Genomic DNA, 26,187 nt, shown 5'->3' on the forward strand with positions numbered 1-26,187 from the left:
ACACACACACACACACACACACACACACACACACACACACACACACCCTGAGGTGATAATAGATCCATTTATCACCGTTTAGGAAAATTCCCTGTGTGTTTTTGTGTGTGTTTGTATGTGTGTTTTCATGACACCCCCCCCCATGTGATGTCCAACCATGCAGTTAAAACAAAGACACACACACACACACACACACACACACGTTCCAACATCTGAACAAGGCCAATTAAGAAGACTGATGTAGCGTTCAGTTCTGGCTGGTTGTGTAATTACAGACGACTTAATTAAAGGAGTCAAAGGAAGGAAGGAGGGAAGGAGGGAGGGAAGGAAAGTGGCAAGGAATCATTTGGGGTGTAATAAAGTGGGTTGTGCTAGCTTTATGCTAGCATGCTCAAGAGTGATATAACAAAGTTGGAAAACAGTAAAGACTCAGCTTTTCTCATGAGTGAGGAGAATTGATGTCCATGATCCTAGCGGGAGGCTCTGTAACCAAACGCCAGCGATCTTTAGTTGGTGGAATTTACTGCGTTTGAACGGTATTAGCGGTTAGCGTTAGCGGGATGTCTCCTTCGTCACTCGAAGAGTCTAATCTGAATATCGCCGTTGTGGGAGCCAGGAGAAAACTGCAGTAACAGTGGAATATTGATTGTTGCTGGTTTTTGGACCGTGACCATGTGCTGCAGCTTCACACGGATCCTATTTGTACGTTCTCAAAGCCGAGTTGAGTTTCTAATCATGGCAGCTGTACAAGTGATTCATGTCCACCATCCAAAATTAACTTTTCCTCCTGGTTGCCAACTCAAACGCTGCCAAGACTCTTTTTCAGCCGGTAAACTGAAATGTGTCACATCAGGAACTGGCTGAATAAACACATTCATCAAATGATTCTGGCTATTAATACGCTGACGTCATGGCGAGCTGGACGGTCCACCGGCGGAGATGAAGGGTCTAAGGGACAGAGAGATAAATCATAGCCGGGACAGATGGAGAGATGGTAGATGGAGAGATGATGGATGTAGGAAGGAGGGGAGAGTAGGGTAGAGAGGAGATAAATGAGAGGACGGAGAGGTGAGGAGAGATAGCAGATGGTGGATTTACAGTTTGGATGGTTGAAGGATGACCGGACAGAAAAGTTGGAGAGAGAGAGAGAAGAACTGAAGAATGGAGGGGTGAGGAGGGGGGGGGGGGGCAGAGAGATTAGAGGCTCCCCCAGGATGAGAGGGAGCGACGGGGTTTAGAAATCTCCAGTTCAGCTCGCGGTCTCGTCTCCCCAAATGCTGACTGGCGTCTAAATTTAGAACGTTACACAACAAAGGGTTGCATCATCTGCCAACAGTTTGATTCGCCAGAAATTTTCTGTTTGCTCACTTTCTTCTTCTGCTGCGGCCTCCAGGTTGTGTGTGATCAACCGTTGAAAACCCGTTTGCACGTTCACATGTCCCGGACCGTCTTTGGGGACGTCGCTCTCTGACAGGAAGTAAAACACAATGTCAAACACAGGAGGGCAGACTTTCAAAATAAAGTGGGAACTTGACCCTCGCAGGGCGCAGGCCCAGTCAATCATCTATGAAAGTTGAATGTTTAAGTTTAAAGGTTCAACTTTTCAGCAGCTTCGGCCTCGGCGCTTTGGATTTTCAGGGTCAAAAGTAGGTTGGCGACTCATTAAGATTCCAGTTAAGATTCACCTTTTGACCTTTCGTCATGGCGGCGTCGCATCAGTCCTGGAACACAAGACAACAGAACCTGGGTTTATCGCTCCAGAACACCAGCAAGAACTCATTAAGATTCACCTCTACTCCCCCTCTCCCCGCTTGTTTTTGTTTCCATGGCAGCAGATACGCGACAGTACTTCTTTCAGAACACCGGCATCTTTTTTAAATTATTTGTAAAAAATGTTTATTCTTACACATCGAGTTTTAGCTGGAATACATCACGAGTCGGACCGCTGTTGTCCCAGTGTACAAGAACCCCGGTGGGGTGGAACCGATGGAAGTGTGCGCTTGTGGAGCCGTAGGATTTGGTATCACACTCTCACTTCCTTCTGCTTCACTTTTTACATCACAAACCCAACAGTAAATCAGCGGCATCAGTGTGGAACAATGTTTTCGCCCTGGAACCCGCCGTGGGGATACCTTGCTGACTGACTCCATCAGAGTACTTTTCAAAGCCCACTTCAAGTTGGATGATAAATCAATTTTTCCGACATGTTAAGTTTTAGGCTTCCGGGTGACTTTTTACGTTAGGGTTCATTAATAATCCTGAGTTCATGCTTATTTATATCCAGGAGTGCTGAATAAGCAACACATCAGCATAATTAACCATGTATTCCTACTCTTTGTGACCCTTCATAAAGCAGAGAACACGTATGACCTCCAGCTCTGCTGTTACCTGGTAAGTTGTGTAAGCCTGTTACGTGATCACATATTTATTTTGAAGGATTTTGTTTGAACTTTTATTGTATTCTTTTAGCCCAAAAAAACCCAACCACATAATGAAGAAATGTTTTTCAATCCTTCAAAAAACCTCCCGTATAATCACCAGTAAGGCCAGAAACAGTAAATACGAGGCTCATTCTATCTTGTAAATACGTTAGGAGTGCACTGGAGTACATTTTGGTGTTTTATGCAAACTCATGTCTTTATAGACAGGAGGAAAAGGGCAGGATGGGGGAGAGGAGGGAGGACGACAGGCCGCCTTGGGGGAGGAAGAGGAAGGTTGTGAGGAGAATGCCAGAGCAGGAGACTGGCTGACGAATGTAGAGCGAAGCGTGGCGATGAACGTCAATGTCAAGGAGAGGTAGAGCGACATTTTGAGAGAAAACGAGAGCTGAAACTACAACCTGAGAGCAGAGGGGACTTCAGCGAGAAAGTTTGATGAAGCGCGGCCAAGATGGGCGGAGACAGTCGGGGGAAAAATCACCTGAGGGCGCCGCCAGTGACAGAGTGGAGTTAGAGAGATAAATGGCCGAAGTAATGCAGGGAAATTGAACGAAGGGACAGTAAAAATGTCACGGAAGAGCAGGAGATCAAAGTGGCGAGGAGAGTGAGAGCGATGATGTCACACCAGATAATCAGAGATGAGTAGAAATGGTTTGGCAGATGGTTTACAGTGTTTGTAGAGGAGAAAGGTGACGTTCTAGTGAATTAATTATGCTACGGGACGAGGTATCTCTGTAGTCCAACAGGAAGTTAGATCATCAGGGACGAGGTATTTTTGTAGTCCACAGGAAGTTTGCATGTCAAGGGTGATGTATTTTTGTAGTCCACAGGAAGTGATCGTGTCAGAAGAATAATCCTTGTACACTTACAAACTGTCACAATCCCTTGAGGTTCTGGACACTCAGATTTGGACACTAGTTTGTATTTCAGTGACCTCAGTTCTGAACTTTTCTTCATCCTCTGTTTTCCGTGTTTTCCATTCGTGTCAAAGTTAGTTCCTGCTGTTTGAGTTCAGAGTTCTCTTTATCTCTGGAGTCTTGTCGTCCTTACGTTTGCCAGTTTTCTCTACATTTTTCTGTGAGTTACTGAAAACTGTCGTTGGTGATCTGAGCTTGCTAGCTCCTCACAGGTCCAAACAAGACCCGGGACGAGTCCAGATCCACATTTTAATACAGCGGGTCTGTTTGATGTTTTGTATGACGCCCAAAAGCTGCTCACGAGGATCAAGCGCACGTATGAGCTATGCTAACGTTCGCTATTCAAAAGGACTGACAGCGGACATTACCTCTGTTAGACTAAACGGTGAAGCTGAAAATGTTTGTCTTGTGTCTTCGCTGTCAAGTGGACCTTTAATCTGAAATGAGGAGTGGATTATGGAGGAGTCAGCCGAGGCGGTTCGCCCCTCTGATTAGGATGCCTCCCAGGTCCAGGGCAGTATTCCAGGCACGTCTACGTGGTACTCTGGAGAAATTATATCTCACCTGGCCCCAGGAGCCGGCGTGTGCTGCTGGGGTGGGGGAGGTGCGGAGTACCACCCTCACCCCACCGCCACCGTGACCCGGTCATGAATTAGTATTAGCCGCAGAGCAGAGATGAAATTAGACATTAGAAGCACTCCGGTTCTCACAGATGAACTCTGAGTGACGTGGAGGCTTCTGTCAGGGACTCGTACAAGAGACTTGTGAGTTGTCACTGGGGGGGGGGTTGACATTCAGCATGAATGGTCCTGGAATGGATAAGAGTCAGCACACGCTCCAAAACACCAGTGTTCATTTAAAAGGGTACAAATGCATGTTCCTCTTAGTAAGACAAGTGTGTACCCATCAGTACTTGTCCTGCTGGTCAAAGATGTACTTCTGGCCTGTTGAAGACCAATACTGCAGTTTTGGGGTTCAAACTTTACCTTTGAGGGAACGTTTTTCTAAAAGTGTACCTGAAAGTATAGAAGTGTTCTTGTGGTGTGTGCAGACAGTAAAGTAGAATCACCATTCAGTACTCAAGTAGCAGTACAGATACTTCTTTAAAAAGAATACAAGCAGACATAAAATTGCTCAAGTGAAAGTAAAGCTGTACAGCATCAAGTGTACTGGAAAGGCTACAGCCCCCCACTCCCCCCAAAAATCACTTGTTTCTATTATTGCATCTTTTATATGCATCACTTCTAAGTAACATGGCTGTTTATAACACACAAGGAGAAGAAAGTACTGATATTGGTGTTAAAATGTCAGGAATAAGAGTAAAAAGTTGTCAGAACAAAACGTGGTCCAGTCAAGGAGAGATACCTAATACAATTTAGAGCAGTATTAGTAGTTTGTACGACGTCTGAGATGAGAAGTGTGTAAAATATTAAAGAATACGAACAAACTCTGACGTTATCGTAGAAAAATCCAATAAAATGAGGTGAATCAAAGCCAAACAATGCATTGATTCTGCCTCCCAGGAGCAGCAGCGAGTCTTGGATGCTCTCAGGGTCGAGTCCGACCTCGTCTTTAACAGCTACTAGGAGATTCATAAAATGTCTGACATGATTTACTGCAGTGATTTTAAAGTGGGGCCAAGGTGTTTCCTCTACCTTTCTCAGCTCAGCACAATTTAGACTGAATTTAAATCAAGCTTACCTTGATAAGAGTAAAAATTTGAGATACCTTTTTATTTTACAATTGTACATGACCTCGGCTAAATCCTTCACCGGAGAGAATGTTCAGATCCAGGATTCTCACCCCATAATTTCATTAAAGGATGAAATTATAACCTTGACTAAAGGTCACACACCTCCCAAGCTTGTCAAACACTCAGCTTTCATAAATATTCTGCTAAAATCATTCTAATAATGCCACACCAAGCTAGTAGCCTGCTAAGCCTGCTAATGTGGGGTTAGCTGATGCAGCTGAGCTAACGTTGGACATATTTGCTAACGTTACAATGTTATCTTTCATGTCAGCAAGTGACTGGCCATTATGTAATATACATGTGTTATCTGGAGGTTGGGCTCATGACTGCTTGCAGATTAAATCAGGACCCGAGCAGGAAAGTTCTGGAGGACAAAAGCTGGTCCAAGGCCGACGTCTGGGCCCTGTCTGTCCTGCTTTAGGAAATCTTGAGAGAACAAACTTATTAAAGTGACTCACGCGTGATGAGACGTGATTTGCCATCAATGTTGTGCTGTCGTTTGGTATCCAGCATTATCCTGCGTTGGTGAAACCAGAATGTGATCAGTTGAAGATGGTTCACATGTGGATTTATTCAGAAATAGTGATGTTCTCCACCGTAAAGAACCAGTGGTTTTTAAAAAATGCAGGAGGGAGGGAGGGAGGGCTGAGAGAGGGACAGCTGCGGAGCGTCGGAGAGATTTGTGTCTCCTGCAGCCGAAACAGCAAGACGAAGCAATGAGACGGAAAGAGAAAAGAACTGTGGGAAGTTTTTTCTTTTTTTTAAAGGACAGAAACAAGGAGCAGAAAATAGAGCAGAATGATGCAGTGAGTGAAGGATGTTCCCAAGGAAGAAGAGGGAACATGTGGAGGCTACAGAAATGCAAAGTAAACGAGCATTTGATGGAGTAAAAGGTGGAGGAAGTAAGGCGGGAGAAGGAAGGGGAAGTGAGCAGGGAGTTTATCTGCATTGCTGTACTACAGTCAGTGGAGCATTGTAAAGCTGTCAGCATAAATTCCCCCGCACTATGCAGATCTTAAACGCATCTGCAGTCCAGCAGCTGTTCGCTGGCCACTGCAGGCTTAATCTCATCCACGTGATTTAGGCGTCAACATAACCTGCAGGCGTGCAGATCTTTATCGCTTAGTAAGGTTTAATTTCTCACTCAATTTAGGAATCCAGGAAGCTGGACTTAGAAAGAGGCCTCGGGTGACGCCTGGCCGTCATGGCGCCTGGCAGCTACATCCTCCACATGGCTCCTTCGTCAGGAGGAGGATGTAACCGGGCGCCATGACGACCAGGCGTCACCGGAAAGGAACAGTTCTGCGTCCCGTTTTCAATCGACGTGCTTTGATTCTCACTTCTGGCCTTGCTGGAGGACTTCAAGTCGTATCTGTTTTTATTTTTGTCACCTGTAAGCCTGTTGGACCAACACCAGGTGAAGTCATCGCAGCCTCTTACCATCCAGGTAGATGTTAAGTCCGTGAAGACGCCTCCCTCTGAGTTCTGTGCTGTTGTGTGCTGCGAGCAAATCAGTCGTGTTAAATTTGAAAACTGCGGCTCAGGAGGTCACGGAACATGGCGGGGGTCACCATGTTTCCTTCGTTGGCCTCATAATCACTGAATTATACCAGCAAATGAAAGTGGAGGGACGACTGCTTCCTCCAATCACCGTTCATTCAAACACCGGCACCATCGTCGCCAGATAAATGGCCCTTTCAGAGCGATAAATGCAGCCTGACTGTCTCTGACGCCACAGACTCGGTGACTCCAGAGGTGGGCTTTAGGATTCAGGACTCGTATGGTTCTGGCAGCGATGTGTCTCCTCCTCTGTGTTTGAACTTGACAGGACGAGAAGTGTCTTTAGCTGCAAGTGTGTGTGTCTGGTTTCTCAGTATTTTAAAGATTTAAGGTCTTGGCCGTGGCTCAGATTTTAAATACTAACAGCACTTCAACTGAAGATTTTCCCTTTCAGCTTCATTAAAGCTCTCTGACTGCAGAGCTGCAGCGCTGGACTGGCCTCGCTGTGTTCAAAGACACGAGGTGGGAGTTTTCTTTGTGTAGAAACAGCCGAGTGTTTCCTCTCCAACAACTGAGCAACGATGTGATCTAAATGATACAGAAAACTTTATAATGATCTGAAGTGGCTAGCACACTTAGCGACTAGCTAGTGAACACGGTGGAATCTGTAGAGGCTAATGAGCCTTGGGTAGAGTCGGTGGAGAACAACAATGGAGCTAACGGAGATTGCTAACGACTCCTTAATACTGTTGCTCTGTTATTGCAGAATGTGAGAATAAGAAGTACTTTTTTTTTTGCTAAATGCAATATTTAAAAGCAACTCTTAAGAACTGATTGAATATTTCCACAACAATAATACTGAGTAACCCCTTCCTCGCCTCGAGTACCCAAACTTGCTTTTTGACAGAAGACGTCGCATGTAATTCCTTTAGGTTCGCAAGATGTCCCGCCATGGCGAGGAGGAACATCTGCTATCGTAGAACACAACCAGCCGGCTATTTTTTGTAAGAATCATAATTGTTGTTGGTGGCACCGAGTCCAGTGCTTGTCCAAGGCAACATCTTCTACACAATAAACTTGTTTCTGGTCCATTGGTTCTACTTTGGTTTTGCAAAGAGATGCAATGAATATCATCCATGTCATCATCATCATCCATTCCTTGCAAGCTAGCTAGCTAGCTTACAGGTGTTGTTTGACAAGGGGGGGGCTTTGAAGACAGCAGCCCGCGAGGGCGGAATGGCAGCATTGGTGTCAACTAAGAGGTTTACAGTGATGAATTTCAGTTGTTGTTGTTTTTCTGTGTGAAAACCAAAAAAGGGGTGAACCGGTTCAGACCAGAGCAAACGAAGCAGAGGTGTCACAGCACCGCAAACACCCTGCTGTGTTTAAGCAGTCAGAACTTGTGAGCGTTCTCCAGGAGGCAGCGGTTCATGAGGATTACATGTATTAAGACGACCGGAGCCTCTAATACGGTGAGACGAGCCTCATCGTGGCTGTTTATGCTGCTGAATGTATGAAGAGTCACTAATCTGCCTCTAGAAAAGCGCCGTGAATGTGTGTGAACGGCGCTTTTCTAAATGAACCTCCCTAATCTGCAGCGCTCCGACTGTCTGGCCGTCCATCACTGCCATCGGTGTCAGCAGACTCCACTCCTGCTGTCACGCAGAAAGACTCCAGGCTGCAGCTGCCACTAACAATTATATTCTTCGTCGGTTCCTCCACCGATTATCCTCTTGTTCAAGTCTATCGATTTTTTTTGTAATCCGCTCTCTCATGTGCAGCTCCTTCACACGTGTAGAACACAACAGAGGACTGAAGATAATCCCTGATAGCGAATGGCCTTTGGTGTGAATGCCGGCTTGCTGAACAGTAAATACTCATCCATTATTTACGCCACGTGTACATGGTCGACACATCAGGCCTATGAGTGCGTATCCCCAAGATCCCCTGGCCCCCCTGGCCCTTGCCCACTGGTACCTAGTGCCTCTACGTGGCAGAGAGATGGACTGAGGTCAGAGGGACAGCGAGAACGTGTCCTTGCAGGACAAGGGTTTTGAGAGGTTACTACAGATTTTTTTTGGCATTCCCCTTTAAGTACCCGTGCGTACACATGGGGTACTTGTACCTCAGATTGGGAATCATGACTCCTCAATCTCTGATGACATGTTCTCTCCTCTCCCTCCTTCTCGTAGGCCGGCCAGATGAATCCCATGACACAGCTGTACTACAAGAAGGTGAGTCAATGATCATACCAATGATCATGTAGTCAATTGTGTCGATTGCTGTCCTGACGTCCCTGGAACAGGAAACAGATCGCTACCTTGAGCTGACTGTCATTGATTGTGATGGAGCACTGAGTGTTTAAGAGCCTTTTCGTGCTTTGCTGGGGAAAAATTGTATTTTCTTGCTTCCATTTAGGCGACATACTCGCCATACCGTGACCGCATCCCGCTGCAGATTGTCCGGGCCGAGGTGGAGCTGTCAGCGGAGGAGCGGGCCTACCTCACCGCTGTAGAGAAGGGTAGGTCCACACCGCCATGCGTCACAGTTTCATCTATATTGGTAGGACTATTGAAGACTGACGAGTGGACAACCTGAGTTTGTCATGGTTCATCTCCCTCATCCCTCCAGGTGACTATGCGGGCGTCAAACACGCCCTCCGTGAGGCGGAGGTCTACTACAACATGGATGTCAACTGTCTGGACCCGCTGGGCCGCAGCGCGCTCCTCATCGCCATCGAGAACGAGAACCTGGAGATCATGGAACTCCTCTTGGACCACGGCATCCACACAGGCGACGCCCTACTCTACGCCATCAGGAAGGAGGTGGTGGGCGCCGTGGAGCTGCTGCTGTCACACCGGAGGCCCAGCGGCGAGAAGCAGGTGTGTGTACGCAATCTTATGTTGCATCCACTCATGCGTAGTGCTTATTCAGTCGTGTGTGTGTGTGTGTGTGTGGTGTGTGATTGTGTAGTTCTGCGTCTATTGAGTGTGACGCGTCGTTCGTCCCACGTTTTGCCGAGGAGGAGAATTAACCAGCTCGTTCATAGACGCACTGTGAAACAAGATTTAGAGGCAGACAGAAGATTTGTCTGCTGCTCTGTGTGTGTGTGTGTGTGTGTGTGTGTGTGTGTGTGTGTGTGTGTGTGTGTGTGTGTGTGTGTGTGTGTGAGGGAAATAGTGTACAACATGTAGGTGTTTGGGGGGTTCTGAGGAGGAAGTGAAACTGATTTGCAATTAGAAAAAGATGAGTGGAGGTAGTGGGGGGGCTACGAGACATCGAGAAAGCGATAAAAGGAGACTTTCCTTTATTCCTGCCCTGTCTCAGGCTGGTTCCACATCACCATGGTAACCAACCCTTGGCTGAAGCAGGGGATTGTGGGAAGGTTTTGGTCGACTCTCAGTTGGACAAGGACTGGAACAAATCTGTTCTCGCTGTGTTTCTGTGGAGTTACCTGTTTCATCTGTTTCTGCTTTCGCTTCTTCTTCTTCACTTTTATTGAACACAGGCGGTCATTTCGTAAAGGAACCCTCCAGGTTTTTGTTCTTACTAGCGACTTCTGTACACAGCATGTCTTATACGAATGCAGACTTTTTGGAAAAAGCCCATTTGATGACAGTATGCTAACACCTCCCATCCACTGCTGTTCATTTGTGCCTCGCTAAATCGGCTCTATCTTCCTGTCTGGTTCGTGGACAACGAGGCCGTGACCTTTTAGTGCCGACCTCTGACATGCAGTCGTGTTTATTGCATGTATTCACCCTCAATGATGAGAGTCCACAAGTATTCCTCTCTCCAGTTTTTATTCACCCTCTTGAAGAGAAACACCTGCAGAACATCAATGCATGTTGTGCAGGTGTTTCTTCAGGTCCAGCTTGGTGTTCTCTTAACAGCCACACAATTACAGCAGAAGCTGCATCAGATCTTCCCTTGAGGCCGACGTAGGCCTGTATCTGAAGAAATTAGCTCAAAGTTACAATAATTCGTCAAAATCCCCTCAGTTTCACATGTCAGACTTCAAGTTTTGTGTAAAACGAACAGCTTTGCCCCAATCAGATCCTTGAAAAACCTTGAATCCTGTGTTCATCACTGCAAATGTGCAGCCAAGGCCGATTCCGCTGAGGCCAGCAGTCACGTGGCAACAGTTCAGTGAAGGCAGGCTGTAAGGGGTTGAAAATACCTCATTGATGCGTATTTCACCACATTTTTACCACTCAGGAAGCACAGAGTCCATATTTTTTACATGTTACAAAGTTGTTGTTGTTTTTTTGTTTGTTTGTTTTTTTACTTCTCGTCGTAATGTTGCTGCAGAATCAGGTTGATTGTTGTTTCGTGGCTGGAGCCGCAGAACATGTCCTTGCTGTGTTGTTGATTCAGGAACCGAAGCTGAAACAAACAGCAGCATTGTGGGTTCATGAACACAACGAGCTCCTGCTGCTGGTTCTCAGCTGACAGGTACACTCAATGCCTTTTATCTTCTTTTCTCAAGGAAATCTGTTGACCTGTCTGCTCTCCATTCTCCTCCCTCCGTCCCTCCGTCCGTCCTTCCTTCCTGCCTCTCCTGCCATGATTAACTACGACCAAACGCTGTTTTCCACATCATCAGCTCACTAGAAATGAAAGCCAGGGCGTCGAGAGGGAATGATGGAGAGGAGGATGAAATCTGACGGTCCACAGGAAGGAGGGTAAGAGGACGGAGTGACGAAGGCCAGGCCGAGAGGGAGGGAATACAAAATGAGGGCTGTCAGGAGTGACGGAGAGAGAAAATAGTTGCAGCTATGCAGATGAGGAAGGTTTAGCAGCCTCTCGCTTCCCTTTGATGTCAAGAGTGTGTGTTAAAAGAAGAAAGATTGTGAGTGTGTGTGCTGGTTGTTTTGATCCGTCGGTGCTGGTCTGAACCAGAGAAACCTGATGGCAGCTGTTCATATTCATCCTGTTTATTAGCTGCACAGTCGCACTGCTTTAGCACAACTAACGTTCCCGCAGGTCTGCCACCACACCCCCAGAACCTCTGCAGGGTTCCGGAGGCCAGGTTCATACCCAGAGTAAATCCAGTCCAGCTCAGCAACTCTGGGGTCCATATTCAGGATCTGGGATTCTCATGATGAGTGAGACCTCAGAGAATATTCTCCCAGTCTCACTGTGACAATTGCTGTTACTATGACTGAGTCACATGTGATGACAGTTGGTTGGGATGAGACGGCAATAACAGCACCATAACAATGATCCTGCCCAGAGAAATACCACTGAATCCTCTCACTGACTCCTGGACTAGAACTGGACCACATCTGATATCAGTACCACAAAGCACACAGATACTGCAAAGCTGTTTGTGAGGACAGAACCAGGCGGAGACTGTACTGGGTGCACTTGGATACCCAAAATGTTTTGGGCTTTTAATTTCCTATTGTTTTTCTGGACCCATGGGGGCTGTAGGAATGAACAGGACAAAGTTCTCCAGGTTTTCTGCCCTGATAGTATTCGTTCACTTTCTCTTCCTCAAGGAAACACACTCAAAGAGGTATCAGAGGATTTCTGGTCTGATCTGGACCACCTGGCAATCCCGGAGGCCTTCCCAACTCAAGGCCACTCTAAAAGAATCCTAGATGGCGGTTGTGTGAGCAGTTCTGATCATTTCATGTGTCTCTCTCTAATTTCAGGAAGATTTCCTCTCTACTTTCCCCATAATAACCAAAGACAAAACTGTCACAGAGCAGCTGCCAATGTCTGCAAGCAACCGTGAACATTGTAGCCCTTCAGGCTAACCGTTAGCTCGTAGTGCTGACTTCATTTCCCATCTTCACTAAAGAACCCTTGTTCACCACATCTCCCCCAACATTCTTAGACGCATTTCGCCTTCTGCCCCGAGGAACCAAGTCACGGAGGATTACGTGTCATGGCGGCATCAGTTGATATGCAGTAAACCAAAATGACATGGAGAGGTCTGACTTCTGCTGAAATTCGATTCTTGCAAGACTTCTTGCCGTGACATCTTCCAGCGTTATTTAATGACTGATAGAGCGCCGCTGAGAAAAACACCTTCATGATTTTCAAATGCAATCATTAGTAGCACCAAGCTAACGTCATGCTAACGGACTACAGAATGACCTCAGCGTCACCACAGCTAAGCTTCACACTTCTGTTGTTGTCCCCCTGATGACCTGTTATAGTTTTGTTAGCCGCTTTTACGACAAATCCACAGTTCATAATTGACCGGTGAGGTATTTGCTGTGGTATTTGTTTGCCGTAGAACAAAACCTGAACATGCTTTTATTTCAAACATTTAACTAAAAACTCATGGACGTGGAGACGAGGGAACCAGACTAACTGGCTTAGCTCTGGATTTTAGGACCTTTGGGGTTTCGGCTACATTTCAGTCGTACGGTGGAAGCTGGAATTAAACAGCGTTTCTAAAATTCCACAGTTTTAACTCTGAGCCTCTGAATTCAGGGTCACTGAAGCCCACAGACTGAATGTTCTCTTTCAAAATGACTGAATCAGTAATATTTGATGTAATTTAAACTGATTAGCCCTGTAGTTTCTATTTACCTGTGTGTGTGTGTGTGTGTGTGTGTGTGTGTGTGTGTGTGTGTGTGTGTGTTCTCTGTAATCAGTGAGTGATGCCCTCCTCGTGGCAGCTGTTCTCACACTCTTTATCACGCCATGAAAAAAAGAGTGAGAGAGAGAGAGAGAGCGATCAAATGAGGAAAAAAGGTTTTTCCAGTGTGAAGAGCAGAAAGAGATGGAAGAGGAGGAGGAGGAGGAGGATATGAGGAGAGGAAACAGATGGATAATGATGGAGGAAGAGGAGAGGATGTAGAGAAACATGGAGGATGTGGACAACCAGAGGGGAGGAATGTTGGAGAGGTTAAAAGAGAGAGAGAGAGCAAGTGAGGGATGATGAGAGGGAGAGATGAAAGCATCCACTCTGGAGTGAGAGAGCGTCTCCACGTGTGAGCTGATATCTCTGAATTTGAATTCCTTCATGATCTCACATCTCATGAGATCAACACACCGTCTCTGAACGGTCGTCTTCTCCTCGGTGGTTTCTCCTGATGGACACATGAAATGTCCCCGCATTTGATTTGGTTCTGCTCATACTTCTTCCCTGTTTTGGACCTCACACTAGACAAGTTGCCATTGTGAATTTGTAAGTTCTGGCAGGACTGCTTTTGCCAAAGCAAAGCTTCGTTGCCGTTGCAGTAACTGCTGGACTTCCTTCGTACATTCGTGGGAAGCCAAAGGCAGGGAGATCAGCAGCAGCAGCTCTCCGTGGTCTTGGTTTCACTCCTGAACTCTCTTCTCCAGGTCCCCTCACTGATGATGGACAGTCAGTTTTCAGAATTCACACCAGACATAACTCCCATCATGCTCGCTGCTCACACCAACAACTACGAGATCATCAAGCTGCTCGTCCAGAAGAAGGTAACGACACTGATGTTTCCCTCCAGGAACTCAGATCTTGAGAGTATGATTACAGACAAATGGTCCCTTTTATTGCATGATAGCATCTGTGTTCAAATCCATCAAGAAATAGACGGTGGCGTTTTTGAGTAAAGTAAACGAGGCCTCGTCTTTATGTTGCTGCTGTAGGTCACCATCCCCAGACCACACCAGATACGATGCGACTGTGTCGAGTGCGTGTCCAGTTCAGAGGTAAGCGATTATTCCTCTCAATGGTACATTTAAGACCATTTTAAGACGAAAAGTAAGTACTATTAATTGTCTTTATCAAGATTTTGGAAGTCCAACTTAACCCTAATGTCTAGTGGTCTGCTAACCTCAGTCATGACACCTAACTAGAGGTGAGATGGTAGGTTTGCTTCTAACGAGAATCATGAATGGAGGAATGAGATCAGTACAGTTCTGTACTTACAGGCACTCTTTTGGAGAATATTACCTCAAAGGTACAATATCAGTCTTCAAGAGGCCAGAAGTGACCTGTGAACCAAAAGTAAGGGTAGGAAGCGAACGGAAGGGTACACAAGGGTTTTTTAAACCCCCCAGAGTGTGAAGATCTCTGGTCTCTCACCCTGTGAGCTTTGCCTCCCCTGTAGGTTGACAGCCTGCGGCATTCACGGTCTCGGCTCAACATCTACAAAGCTTTGGCCTCGCCGTCCCTCATCGCCCTGTCCAGCGAGGACCCCATCCTCACGGCCTTCAGACTGGGCTGGGAACTCAAAGAGCTCAGCAAGGTTAGGCCGTTAACCCGTTTACTAGCAAAGACGCTTGAGTACAAAGTCTATCAGATAAAAAGTCGGCGTGCAAGCAGATTCCTCTCAGGTTTAGTCTGCTGTGAAAAGACTTGAAGAGCAGTAAGGGAAGGGGGACTGGCCTCATTATATCTGCCAATTTTTATTCATGTAATATACATCTTACTGCCAAATTGCATGAGACTCCAACATTAATGTCCACCTGAAGCCTCCAGAGAGCTCCAGTCTTCTAAGCACCTGGACGGATGCCACGTCTTAAACTTGATGGCAGGTTAAACCCCTTTGGGATCGGCAGCATGCGATTTATGTGCGTAATTTACCTTAAGTGTCTCCTTCACTTGTGCTCTTCCGAGACCAGAGACTTGGTGCCTTTCTTGTGCTTTTCCTTGTGCTAGAAGCTACAGCACCACAACGTCATCGTACCTTCTAGTTTTTGTTGTTGTTGGCAAACAGCAAATCGGCGGAATTAAGGGAAACTTGTAAGGCAGAAACCTTCGCATTTTTGGAAGCGGCATTTCTTTAAAAACAATGTCATGTGTTGGTGCGAGAGGTTGAAAACCTTTAACGTTTTTAAGCAAGAATGGTAACACAGCGTTGATGCTGACAGTTTGTCTTGGACGTACGGAAAATCGGAATCCTCTCAAAGTGAAATTGGCAGGTCAGACTCTGGGCCAGAATCAACCAAGCAGCAGCAGCTTGTTCAGTTCTGTCCTCCACATGACCTGCAACAATAATACCTTTGTTGTCCCAGGTGGAGAACGAGTTCCGTCAGGAGTATGAGGAGTTGTCGCAGCAGTGCAAGCGTTTCGCCAAGGACCTTCTGGATCAGGCACGGAGCTCGAGAGAGCTGGAGACCATCCTGAACCACAGGGACAACGACCAGAGTGAAGAACTGGACCCCCGACAGTGCCATGACCTGGCCAAGCTCAAACTTGCCATCAAATATCATCAAAAAGAGGTAGGAGATCAAATTACAGAGTAATACTCGCATTACAAAGACCTTCAACCTTGGTTACGTCTTCTGAAACACTCAGTCACAAAGAGTGCACCACTTCCTTGTCTTTGAGGGACTTAGTCATGCTCCTCGGGGGACTTCAGGGATTCAATAGAGTCAACAGAGAGCAGAGGGGAAGGGAGTGAGCGGGTGAGGCAGCGGCGGGAGGATGAATGGGTTAGTGAGATAATGAGCAAGTGTGAGCGGATACAAAGAAGCAGATTTAATGGGACAGAAAGAGAGAAAAATAGAAAGCTGGAGGGATCAAGTGAGCGAGAGGGAAGATTTAACTACAGAAAGTTCGACCAGCCCGAGGCGTCTGTGTGTCCGACCGCCTGCCTCAGACAGATGAAAGAAGGACGGGAGGATGAGGAGGGTGGTGGCGCTCCCCCTCGTGTAAGACGAGATTCAAGTACTCTACAAGTATGTACTTGTTTTTGTATTTGTAGCTCCACCAAGGAGCCCTAGAGAGGTTATAGTGAGACAGAAAACGAAAAAAAACACACACACACGGAGAGGGAGAGGTAGAAAGTCTACCTTGGCTCCTCTGACCGTGTGATGGCCAGGGTTGGTTAACTCAGGCAGCTGATGATCAGGTTTAGGAATGATCTAGAATCTGTGCTGATGACATCACATCACCTTGCCGTTCTCCGCCCACCCTCCAGGTGGGTCAGTGAAGACTTCCACAGCGCAGAGTGGAAACCCGCTCGGACGTTTGCCGGCTCTTTCGGTTGTTATCCGTCGCACAAACGGATGTGTTGAAGATTTGTTCGCAGCTTTGGGGACTCAAAGCCACTTGAGCTCAATCTAGATGAAGAATCTCTTGATCCAGCAATCTTCCAGCACCGATGTGAAGATTATTCCGCCCTTTCTTGCTGTTCTCCTCCTCAGGCCATTACACTCTCATTAAGAATCCGCCGTGCCTCTTTCCTGTGTGACTCACTGTAACTTCCTGTCTGCCGGCCCAGCGCGGGCTGGCGTCGACTACACCTCGCTGGGAGGAATAATTGGCTGCAGCTTCGCAGACGAGTCCTTTGTGCAAAGGAGAGGAGAGAATCCTATTTTTCAAAGCGTCCCGCCGCGTGGTAGAGATGGCGAGGGTTACTCCTGGCCTCAGCAATGACACGTTCTCACGCTCGGAACTAACGAGGGAGAAGGACGGAACCTGAAATGAACGAGGGAGGAGAGCGAGCTGATGGTGACTAATAAGAGACTTAGAACGAACCCAGGTATCCTGTTCTAAGACCAGATGTTCCACCACGGAACTGGAAGCTGTTGTAACTGAAGTCATTATGGTTGCGTGGTGATACACCATCTCATGTCTGCCTCCTAAGAGAATACCCTGAACTGACCGGTGGCTGGGAGAGCCAATGGTTGTCTGTCTCTATGTGTTGGCCCTGCCATGGACTGGTGACCTGTCCAGGGGGAAGGCTGCTGGGATAGGCTCCACCCCCACCACCCTGAACAGGAGAAGAGGGGGAAGATGGAGGGATGGATGATGGAGGGATGATGGATGGATGGGTGGGTGGATGGATGGATGGATGGATGGGTGGGTGGGTGGGTGGATGGATGGATGGATGGGTGGGTGGTGGGTGGGTGGGTAGATGGGTGGATGGATGGATGGATGGATGATGGATGGATGGGTGGATGGATGGATGGATGGATAGATGGGTGGGTGGGTGGATGGATGGATGGGTGGGTGGATGGATGGATGGGTGGGTGGATGGATGGATGGATGGATGGGTGGGTGGATGGATGGATGGGTGGTGGGTGGGTGGGTAGATGGGTGGATGGATGGATGGATGGATGGATGATGGATGGATGGGTGGATGGATGGGTGGGTGGGTGGATGGATGGATGGGTGGTTGGGTAGATGGGTGGATGGATGGGTGGGTGGATGGATGGGTGGTTGGGTAGATGGATGGATGGATGGATGGATGGATGGATGGATGGATAGATGGGTGGATGGATGGGTGGGTGGATGGATGGATGGGTGGGTGGATGGATGGATGGATGGGTGGGTGGATGGGTGGGTGGGTGGATGGATGGATGGATGATAGATGGGTGGATGGATGGATGGATAGATGGGTGGATGGTTGGATGGATAGATGGGTGGATGGATGGGTGGGTGGATGGATGGATGGGTGGATGGATGGGTGGGTGGATGGGTGGGTGGATGGATGGATGGATAGATGGGTGGATGGATGGATGGATGGATGGATAGATGGGTGGATGGGTGGGTGGATGGATGGATGGATGGATGGATGGGTGGGTGGATGGATGGATGGATAGATGGGTGGATGGATGGGTGGGTGGATGGATGGATGGATAGATGGGTGGATGGATGGGTGGGTGGATGGATGGATGGATAGATGGGTGGATGGATGGGTGTGTGGATGGATGGATGGATAGATGGGTGGATGGATGGGTGGGTGGATGGATGGATGGATGGACAGAAAGTGTTTATGAGGCCTCATAATTTGTCCTAGCCTGAATGCAGACGCGAGGTTTATGTGAAACAGAGTTGATGTCCATTCCCTCTCCATGCGATACGTCTTCACACGTCGTAGACTGGAAGTCGTATTTTCCGTCTGGATGTCGCGAGGTTCCATCTTCGTAGCACATTTTCAAATTGCTTCAGATTTGGCTGGCGAGTCCACTGGGATTCGAGGAAGACCTGAAGATGTCATGGAGGTCGAAGGTCACTTCACATAGATAATGTCTGGAATGACTTGAGGGAATCTTTTGTAATTTCCCAGAAATGTCCAATGGGACTCGTTGATGAACTGAGACATTTTTGGGGGCAAAGGTCAAACCAGTCACTGTCACCTCACATAAGCCTGATATCTCTGGAACGCCTTGGAGATGATTTCAGATTTGGCTCAGGTGTCCACTGGGACTGGAGGATGAAGCCTTCATCCGTCCTCCCCTGTCAAACATTCTTCCACATTCACCTCTGCTGATGAGCTAAACATTCCTAGAATAGTGCCGCATGACGCTGGAAGCTTGGCTGTGACACCCAGAGGACAGGAAGGAGACGTGTGGTTGGAGAGGACGCTGACAGGAACACCGGCCCTCAGACGCCATGGCAACAGCAGATGTTGGCCAACAAACAGATGTCTTTTTGTTTATGAGGTTCTACCCTTAAATGTGTGTGTTTGTGCGTGTGTCTCAGGAGACGGTTGCCTGTCGGTACACTTACGTAACTCCCCCCCCCCTGACTGCCACCTCTTTCATTTCACACTCCTCCCCTTTTTCCGTCCCATCCTTTACCTTGGCTGTCACCCCGTCCATTCCTGAATATTACATCATTCCTGGCGTCCTCTCTCTTATCTTCTCTTTCCTTATCTCCTCACTCGCTCTTTTCCTTGTTTTCATCCTCGCTGCGTCTCTTTTGTTTCTCCCTCTTTCTGTTCCTCGCTCTCAGTAACCTCCTTTTAGATCCCCGCTGCGCTCCTCTATGTGCCGTCTGTGGAGTTTCAGCTCTGCACGATGGAGGTCGAGGTGTCGCGCACTAAGTGCTGCCACCGTGTTTCACCGACATCGAGCTTTTAGAGCCAGTGATGTAAGGCTGTGGTTGTTAGTGTGCCGGCAGGTCGAGACCGGCTCGTCCTTTGTTGTTGACGTATTGTTTCCCCCAGTAAATGAAGCGCGCATCATAAAACCCCTGCTTTCCTCCGCCGGGCCGCGCCGCCTACCTGCGGCCCTCCACGACCCTGAGCTCACACCTGTGTTTTCAGTTTAGATGGAACGATGTCTTCATCTTTGAGTCCCAGTGGACGTTTGTGGCCAGTTTGAAGGACTTCCTTCTTGAGAATAAAACATCAACGGGAATGTTGTGGTCACCCGAGGTCACAGCGACCTTTGACCACCAAAATCGTTTCAGTTCATCCTTGAGTCCCAGTGGAGGTTTGAAGATATTCCCCCAAGACGGCCCAAAATCGGACAAGCAACACAAAAACACAATGCCTGCACTTTTCGCCATCGTCCAGGCGTAGAAAGGTTCGAAAAATTATTCGTAAAACTGTATTCTAATAATTTGTTCACTTGAAGATGCAGAGAAAGAAGGTGGACTTCATGGTATGGCAGCAGAATTCCCTCAAATGAAGCATCTAAAAAAATAAAAAAGGAAGACAGGAAAGAAGGGACGAGCACTGCTAGTTAGCTTAGCACCGTGCCTGCAGCAGTAGAACTTCCTGTTCTCCACACTCATGAGAACTGTTCTAGACAAACCAACATCCTGAACCTGATTTATTGGCTGACTTTTCACCTGGCTAGGCTAACACTCCCCACCCACTGCAGTTCATTGCGCTAAGCTAACTAGCTGTCAGGTGGTCTCTGTGGGTCAGGAGGGACAGTTGCATCTGTGTGTGTGTGTGTGTGTGTGTGTGTGTGTGTGTGTGTGTGTGTGTGTGTGTGTGTGTGTCAGCAGTCTCTAACATGATTAATGTAAATTACATCTGCATCGCCGTCTCCGTGGGATCGATACACGCCGATGTGACAGACCGACTCAGCAGTCCAAGCACTCTTCTCCCATCCTCCCTCTCTCCCTTTCTCCCCTCCTTCGTGAATCTTTAACCTTCTCTCTCTCTCTCTCTCTCTCTCTCTCTCTCTCTGGGGAAGCCTGATTCGACTTGCTCTCCATCCTTTAATTCCTCCATCACTTCTCCTCCTCCTTTCTTTGCTTGTGTCCTCCTAATCCTCCTGCTTCCCCTCCCTTGTCTCCTCTTGTCTCGTCTCCTTGCTCTCTATCACCTCTACTCTCCCTCTCCTTCTCGCTCCTCTTATACCTCCGTCCCCTCACCTGTCTCCTCCACCCTAGCACCACCTCTCCCCCTCTTCCTCTGTCGTCATGGTTATTGATTCTAGCGTTCTGCTAATAAATTGAACAGTAAGGGGGGGGGTTATGTAAGGACAAAGTAACTTTGGGTTTCAGCTCAGCGGTTCCACTTAATGGACGAATCACACACACACATGCCACGGCTTACCCATGATGCCGAGGGGCTTCTAAACCCAAAATAAACCCTCTGATTGGCTGTTTGACACACAGAAAGTAATGAAGTGTCCAGTCAGCTCAGCAGAGAGAGGACAGGAAGTGGCGGTTACCCTTCACGGACTCTCGATGTTGCATTCTGGGTAAGTCAGCCTCTCTAAATAAAGCAAGAATCCCTCTGCTCTGTTATTCACGCTCAGATCAGACAGACTGGGACTTTAACGAGCTGCCGCCCTCGTCAAACACCTCCCATAATGAAGTCTGCCGCTCAGTCCGCACGGATCAGTGGTGTTTATTAGTGACACACTTCAGCACAAACACACAGACAGACACACACACACCCACAGACAGACACACGTGCACAAACACACACACACCCACAGACAGACACACGTGCACAAACACACACACACCCACAGACAGACACACGTGCACAAACACACACACACACACACACACACACCTCTGCTGACCTGCTTTAACTTCACCTGATCCTGATCTGATCCACACCAGGTGTGGATCAGATCAGGATCAGCTGGCCCAGCTCAAACCTGATCCTGATCTGATCCAGGTCTAACACCAGCCTTATCCTGGACTGATCCATGCATATTACCAACCTGGTCCTGCTCTGATTCTAACCAGATCCTTCCTTGATCCTAGCAGGATCCTCTTGTGATCGTTGCTCAAACCTCATCTGATTCTTGTCAGTTCTAGCCTGATCCTGACCTGATCCCGGCTGGATCCTGGCCATTTTTGCTAAATCTTAACCTGATCCTGGTCTGATACAAACCTGGTCCTGCTCTGATACTAACCCGGTCCTGGTCTGATACTAACCCAGTCCTGCTCTGATACTAACCCAGTCCTGGTGTGATACTAACCCGGTCCTGGTCTGATGCTAACGCGGTCCTGGTCTGACACTAACCTGATCCTGGTCTGATACTAATCTGGTCCTGGTCTGATACTGACCAGATCTTGGTCTGATACTAACCAGATCCTGGTCTGATACTAATCTGGTTCTGGTCTGATACTGACCTGATCCTGGTCTGATACCATCCTGGTCCTGGTCTGATACTAACCTGATACTGGTCTGATACATCCCTATCCTGGTCTGATACTAACCTGGTCCTGGTCTGAAACCATCCTGGTCCTGGTCTGAAACCATCCTGGTCCTGGTCTGATACCATCCTGATCCTGGTCTGATACTAATCTGGTCCTGGTCTGAAACCATCCTGGTCCAGGTCTGATCATAACGGGATCTTGGCTCGATAATTACCTGATCCTGGCTAAATCCAGCCTGATCCTCACCCGGCTGATCCTGGTCTAATCCAGACTTGATCCTGACCTGATCAGGGGCCAGTTTTTCTCTGTGCTGGCGTGTTTCTGGTCTCGTGTTGCACGAGGAGGAACAACAGTCTCTCCCGCCGGCGCTGCTCAACGACACACAGAGCTTGTTTTTTATCCTGTGTGACGGTGAAAATGCCACATCAACAACCCTTCCACACAAGAACAGGAGAACGAGCGCAAGACGCAGGGAGGAGAGGAAGGAGGGAGAGAAGGAGGGAGGGAAGGGGGGAGGGAAGGGGGGAGAGAAGGGGGGAGGGAAGGAGGGAGAGAAGGGGGGAGGGAAGGGGGGAGGGAAGGGGGGATGAGAGCGGCGGCTGCAGAGAGGCAGCACATTGTTGCTGAATAAGAGGCCATAAATCAGTTTTTCTCTGCATCGGCTGGCAGTGTTAAGTGTTGCTGGAGTGTGGAGTGTGTTTGCGTGCTAATGGGGGGGGGGGGGGGGGGGGGCTTGGAGGTTTTCCCAGAATTATTCGCTTCCCTCTTTTGACGCTGCAGAGAAACAAGAATGAGGGAGAGTGAGGAAGAGATGCTGAGTTCCATCTAAGAAAGAGTGACTCACCGAACAAGTCCCTCAGTGCCGAGCGTCCCGGGACTGCCGGCGGCGTCCACCTGAGATATTAGACCAGCGCTCCGTGAAGGACGCAGAGAGCAGCCGACGTGGTCGGAGGAAGGCCGGCGCCGTCCACGAGGCCCGATGGAGCAACAGCCTCGCTGGGAACGTCGGCGGTCGCTTCAGATACAGATGAAGTTCAGGTTCCTTCATGATCGCTCGCTCACCTCAAGGTTCCACGAGGATTCCGGCGCGTCTAAATGGTCCCTCACTTCCTCCCCCTCACGTCCTGGTTCTGGTGCTGTTCCTGATCCTCGTGTTCCCGTCTTTAGAAACTTTAGAAGCCTGATGATCGGCTCAGTTCTCTCACCCCTCTGGCTTGAGGCCTTTTAGAATCCAGAATCGAGTCCCTTTTTTTGGAAAATATAGATTTTTAATAATGCAGATTCCTGTGAGCATCTGTTTGATAGCTGAAATCAGCTGGTTGGCCGTGTCTCCTTTACCTCTTCTGGTAACGTCCTCAAACCTGTTTCAGAAGAGGAACCCGTTTGATGTGGTTCAGGACGTGGCTCCATACACAGAAGTCCTGATGATCAGAGCAGAAACCAACAAGCCAAAGGCAGGACATGGCGAGGTCCTTTGAGACGGTTCCTCCTGTCTCATCGTCTCTGTTTGTGTCAGTTGGTTCGCTGGACGTGTGATTAGCGAACACTCATTAATACTCGTTAGCGTGTGTTCATGTCGGAAACAGGAAGCGGCGCAACACTTTTATCCGGAACAATGTGAAAGCGGATAAAAGTTTGTTCAGCCGACGTGGGACAGCGAGAGTCACGTTGAAGGAAACCGAGCCGAAACACCTGAAGCGTTTACAAGGTCTGGTCTGATGGCTCACGTGGCGTCGACGGCGGGGAGATCAGGGGGTGAGGATGAAAGTGGGACGGAGTGATAGACAGTCTGGCAGGTGGAGGAACGAGTGGAACATCAAGAGAAGGAACGGCCGCAGAGCGAGGTGGAGAGGTGGAACGCCGGGAACGCAGCTCGAAAATAGAGTTGTCGGAGGAACCAGTGAGTCACAGCTCTGCTTTTTCTCTTCTCTCCCGTTTCCTCTCATTTGAGGACTGTATTCTTCTCAAGACACAGTAATACTACAAGTATTACTACGACTAGCTTTTCATCAACTATGTTTTTACAGAATCGTGCAAAAACTGCATCACATCAACACAAAAGTTTACGCCCACTTGAGGTGTTTTTTTGTTTTGTTTTTTTACAAAACAGGAAGTTGAAACACCTCATGAATAAAGGTGACCGTCAGCAGCTGGAACCGAAGAACTGCCAGAACTCGTCCGACCCCCCCCCCCCCCCCCCCCCTCCCGAAATCTTGTTCATCTGCTGTTGAACCGGGAGAAGGTGATGATATTCCAGGACTTTGGCCTCATTTGTCTTTCTTGACTTTTCATTTCCTCCATCTTTGTAGTCGTCCAGCTTCTCTGATCAAGTGAACCGACTCGCCGCCGCTCCGTTTATTTTTCCTCCTTCTCGTGTCCTTCGGCTCCGTCTCATCTCCTCCGTCAACCTGCAGTTGAAAGATAAAAGTCCTCTCTCAATTTCAGCATTTAACCTCCATTTAACCCACGATAAAACCACAGAAATGTGTGTGTGTGTGTGTGTGTGTGTGTGTGTGTGTGTGAGTTAATCATTTAAATGTCTTTTTTTGTCTTTAGGCCTTTGATACCTGCAGTCCCACTAAATTATACATTAACAGCTGTCTCAATAATAAATGGAGTGCATGTGCGCGCGTGTTTGTGCGCGCGTGTGTTTGTGCGCGCGTGTGTTTGTGCGCGCGTGTGTTTGTGCGCGCGTGTGTTTGTGCGCGTGTGTTTGTGCGCGCGTGTGTCTACTCAGTTGTGAAACTCTGTTTGTGTTCACGTGGTTCAATAATCCAGAGATGAATAATAGATTGAGCTTCATTCAAGTTTTAAACACTTCTAAGTGAATTATTTAATTAATCTATAAACACTTGCCTACTCTTATGGGGTTATTCACACACACACACACACACACACACACACACACACACACACACACACACACACACACACACACACTTCCATACAGTGTTGACCCTTTCAAAAAAAAAGTAATAATAACACAAGTAGACACAGTCAAATCTAGAATCTCATCTTTAACTTGATTGGTCAAACCCTCGACACACCTGGGCACCGAAGGTGTAACCAGGAAGTGTCAGTATCTTGGGTTGTAAATCGGGAATTAATCTCTTGGGAGGCATCTTGACCTGATGAGCGCCTCACAGTGACGCCCCCTGCTGGCTGGTGGAAGTATAACATTTGTTGTAGGAGTCACAAATCCTGCCCTGTCAAGTGAATTTTGCCTTTCAAGTTCTCACTCACAGGAGTCCTCAGCTCAAACTCATCACTTCTCAGTGACTCCAGATTGCAGGAAGACCCAGCCACATATGTTAGCTTGAAGCTAATGGAGACTGACGGCTAGCAACAGCTAAACTGTGTAAAAAGGTCTGTTAACAAACTCTCCAGGTTGTCATCTGGTTTGTATGATCTCGTTTTAGGTTTGTTTGATGAATGTTAAAACATTTTTTCAGAGAGTTCACACAAGGACCGGCCAAATCCTAAAGTACCGCCCCCTAATGGTTGGATGTGTGGAGCAGGGGTGTGGTTGGCAATCTTACACATAGTGCCTTTAATGCTACAGTGAACGTTTTACACCTTTGCTCATTCTCGTTTACGTGAGATCTCAGGAACCTCTCGAGGAAACCTCTTTCATTTGTAACAGTTGTCTACTGGAATGCCAGGTGAAAGATTTTGGAGGTCAAAGGTCACTTGCACACATTGGCATTTCTAGCCTGTGTCAGTCAAAGAGTGAGTGAGTCCAAGCCGGCTTTGTTAAGAAAGAAACAAAATATCGTGTCCTCAACAAATGTACCCAGAAGACACACCTGAGACGCATCGCGGTGATACTACGAGGTACAACAGGAAGTGACTAAAAGACTTCGGATGTCCAGACTGGAAGTATTTGTACGCCTTATCCTGCTAAAGGATTGTTGTCATTGTTCTGACAATGTGACCATTTATGTCCCATTTGATTTGTTTGTTTGCTCCTTCTGTGCATCGTGGTTTTTTTTTTTTGTAAACGGTTTTGCAACACATTCCTCTAAATCAACACATCTTGGCAGCATGATTTATTCCTGGATTGAAAGCGGCGAGAGAAAGAGAAGGGACTACTTTGACGAGCAGCAGATAAGGGGACCGACGAGAGGACGGCGCACGAGACGCAGATCGAATATGAGCTCACAGGCACTTCTCATATTTGCATTTAACTCACAAGCATGTGCGCAGAGAGTGAATGAGTGTTAGCATAGCTTTGGTTTAGCATCTTGCTTTGTTAAGTGGCAGGGGCAGATTGCATCAGGCCACTGAGAAATTGAATTAGCCAGCGCTACATGGCAGAGC

The 26,187-nt window shown here is 47.8% G+C and overlaps 1 protein-coding gene across 1 annotated transcript in view; it reads left to right on the forward strand.

Annotated features, from left to right (window-relative positions):
* trpc5a (transient receptor potential cation channel, subfamily C, member 5a) overlaps positions 1-26,187 on the forward strand; it is an 80,235-nt gene that overhangs the window by 22,034 nt on the left and 32,014 nt on the right. The window contains exons 2-8 of the mRNA XM_086196822.1: positions 8,801-8,842; positions 9,027-9,129; positions 9,240-9,490; positions 13,917-14,033; positions 14,202-14,264; positions 14,666-14,803; positions 15,573-15,779. Of these exons, the coding sequence (XP_086052948.1) occupies positions 8,810-8,842; positions 9,027-9,129; positions 9,240-9,490; positions 13,917-14,033; positions 14,202-14,264; positions 14,666-14,803; positions 15,573-15,779 (912 nt within the window). The 5' untranslated portion in view covers positions 8,801-8,809. The remainder of the gene's footprint in view (positions 1-8,800; positions 8,843-9,026; positions 9,130-9,239; positions 9,491-13,916; positions 14,034-14,201; positions 14,265-14,665; positions 14,804-15,572; positions 15,780-26,187) is intronic.

The sequence above is a fragment of the Aulostomus chinensis genome, chromosome 24, assembly GCF_037954235.1.
Source record: "Aulostomus chinensis isolate RoL2024-O1b breed Wild chromosome 24, RoL_Achi_v1.0, whole genome shotgun sequence".
In the NCBI taxonomy this organism is placed as follows: Eukaryota; Metazoa; Chordata; class Actinopteri; order Syngnathiformes; family Aulostomidae; genus Aulostomus; species Aulostomus chinensis.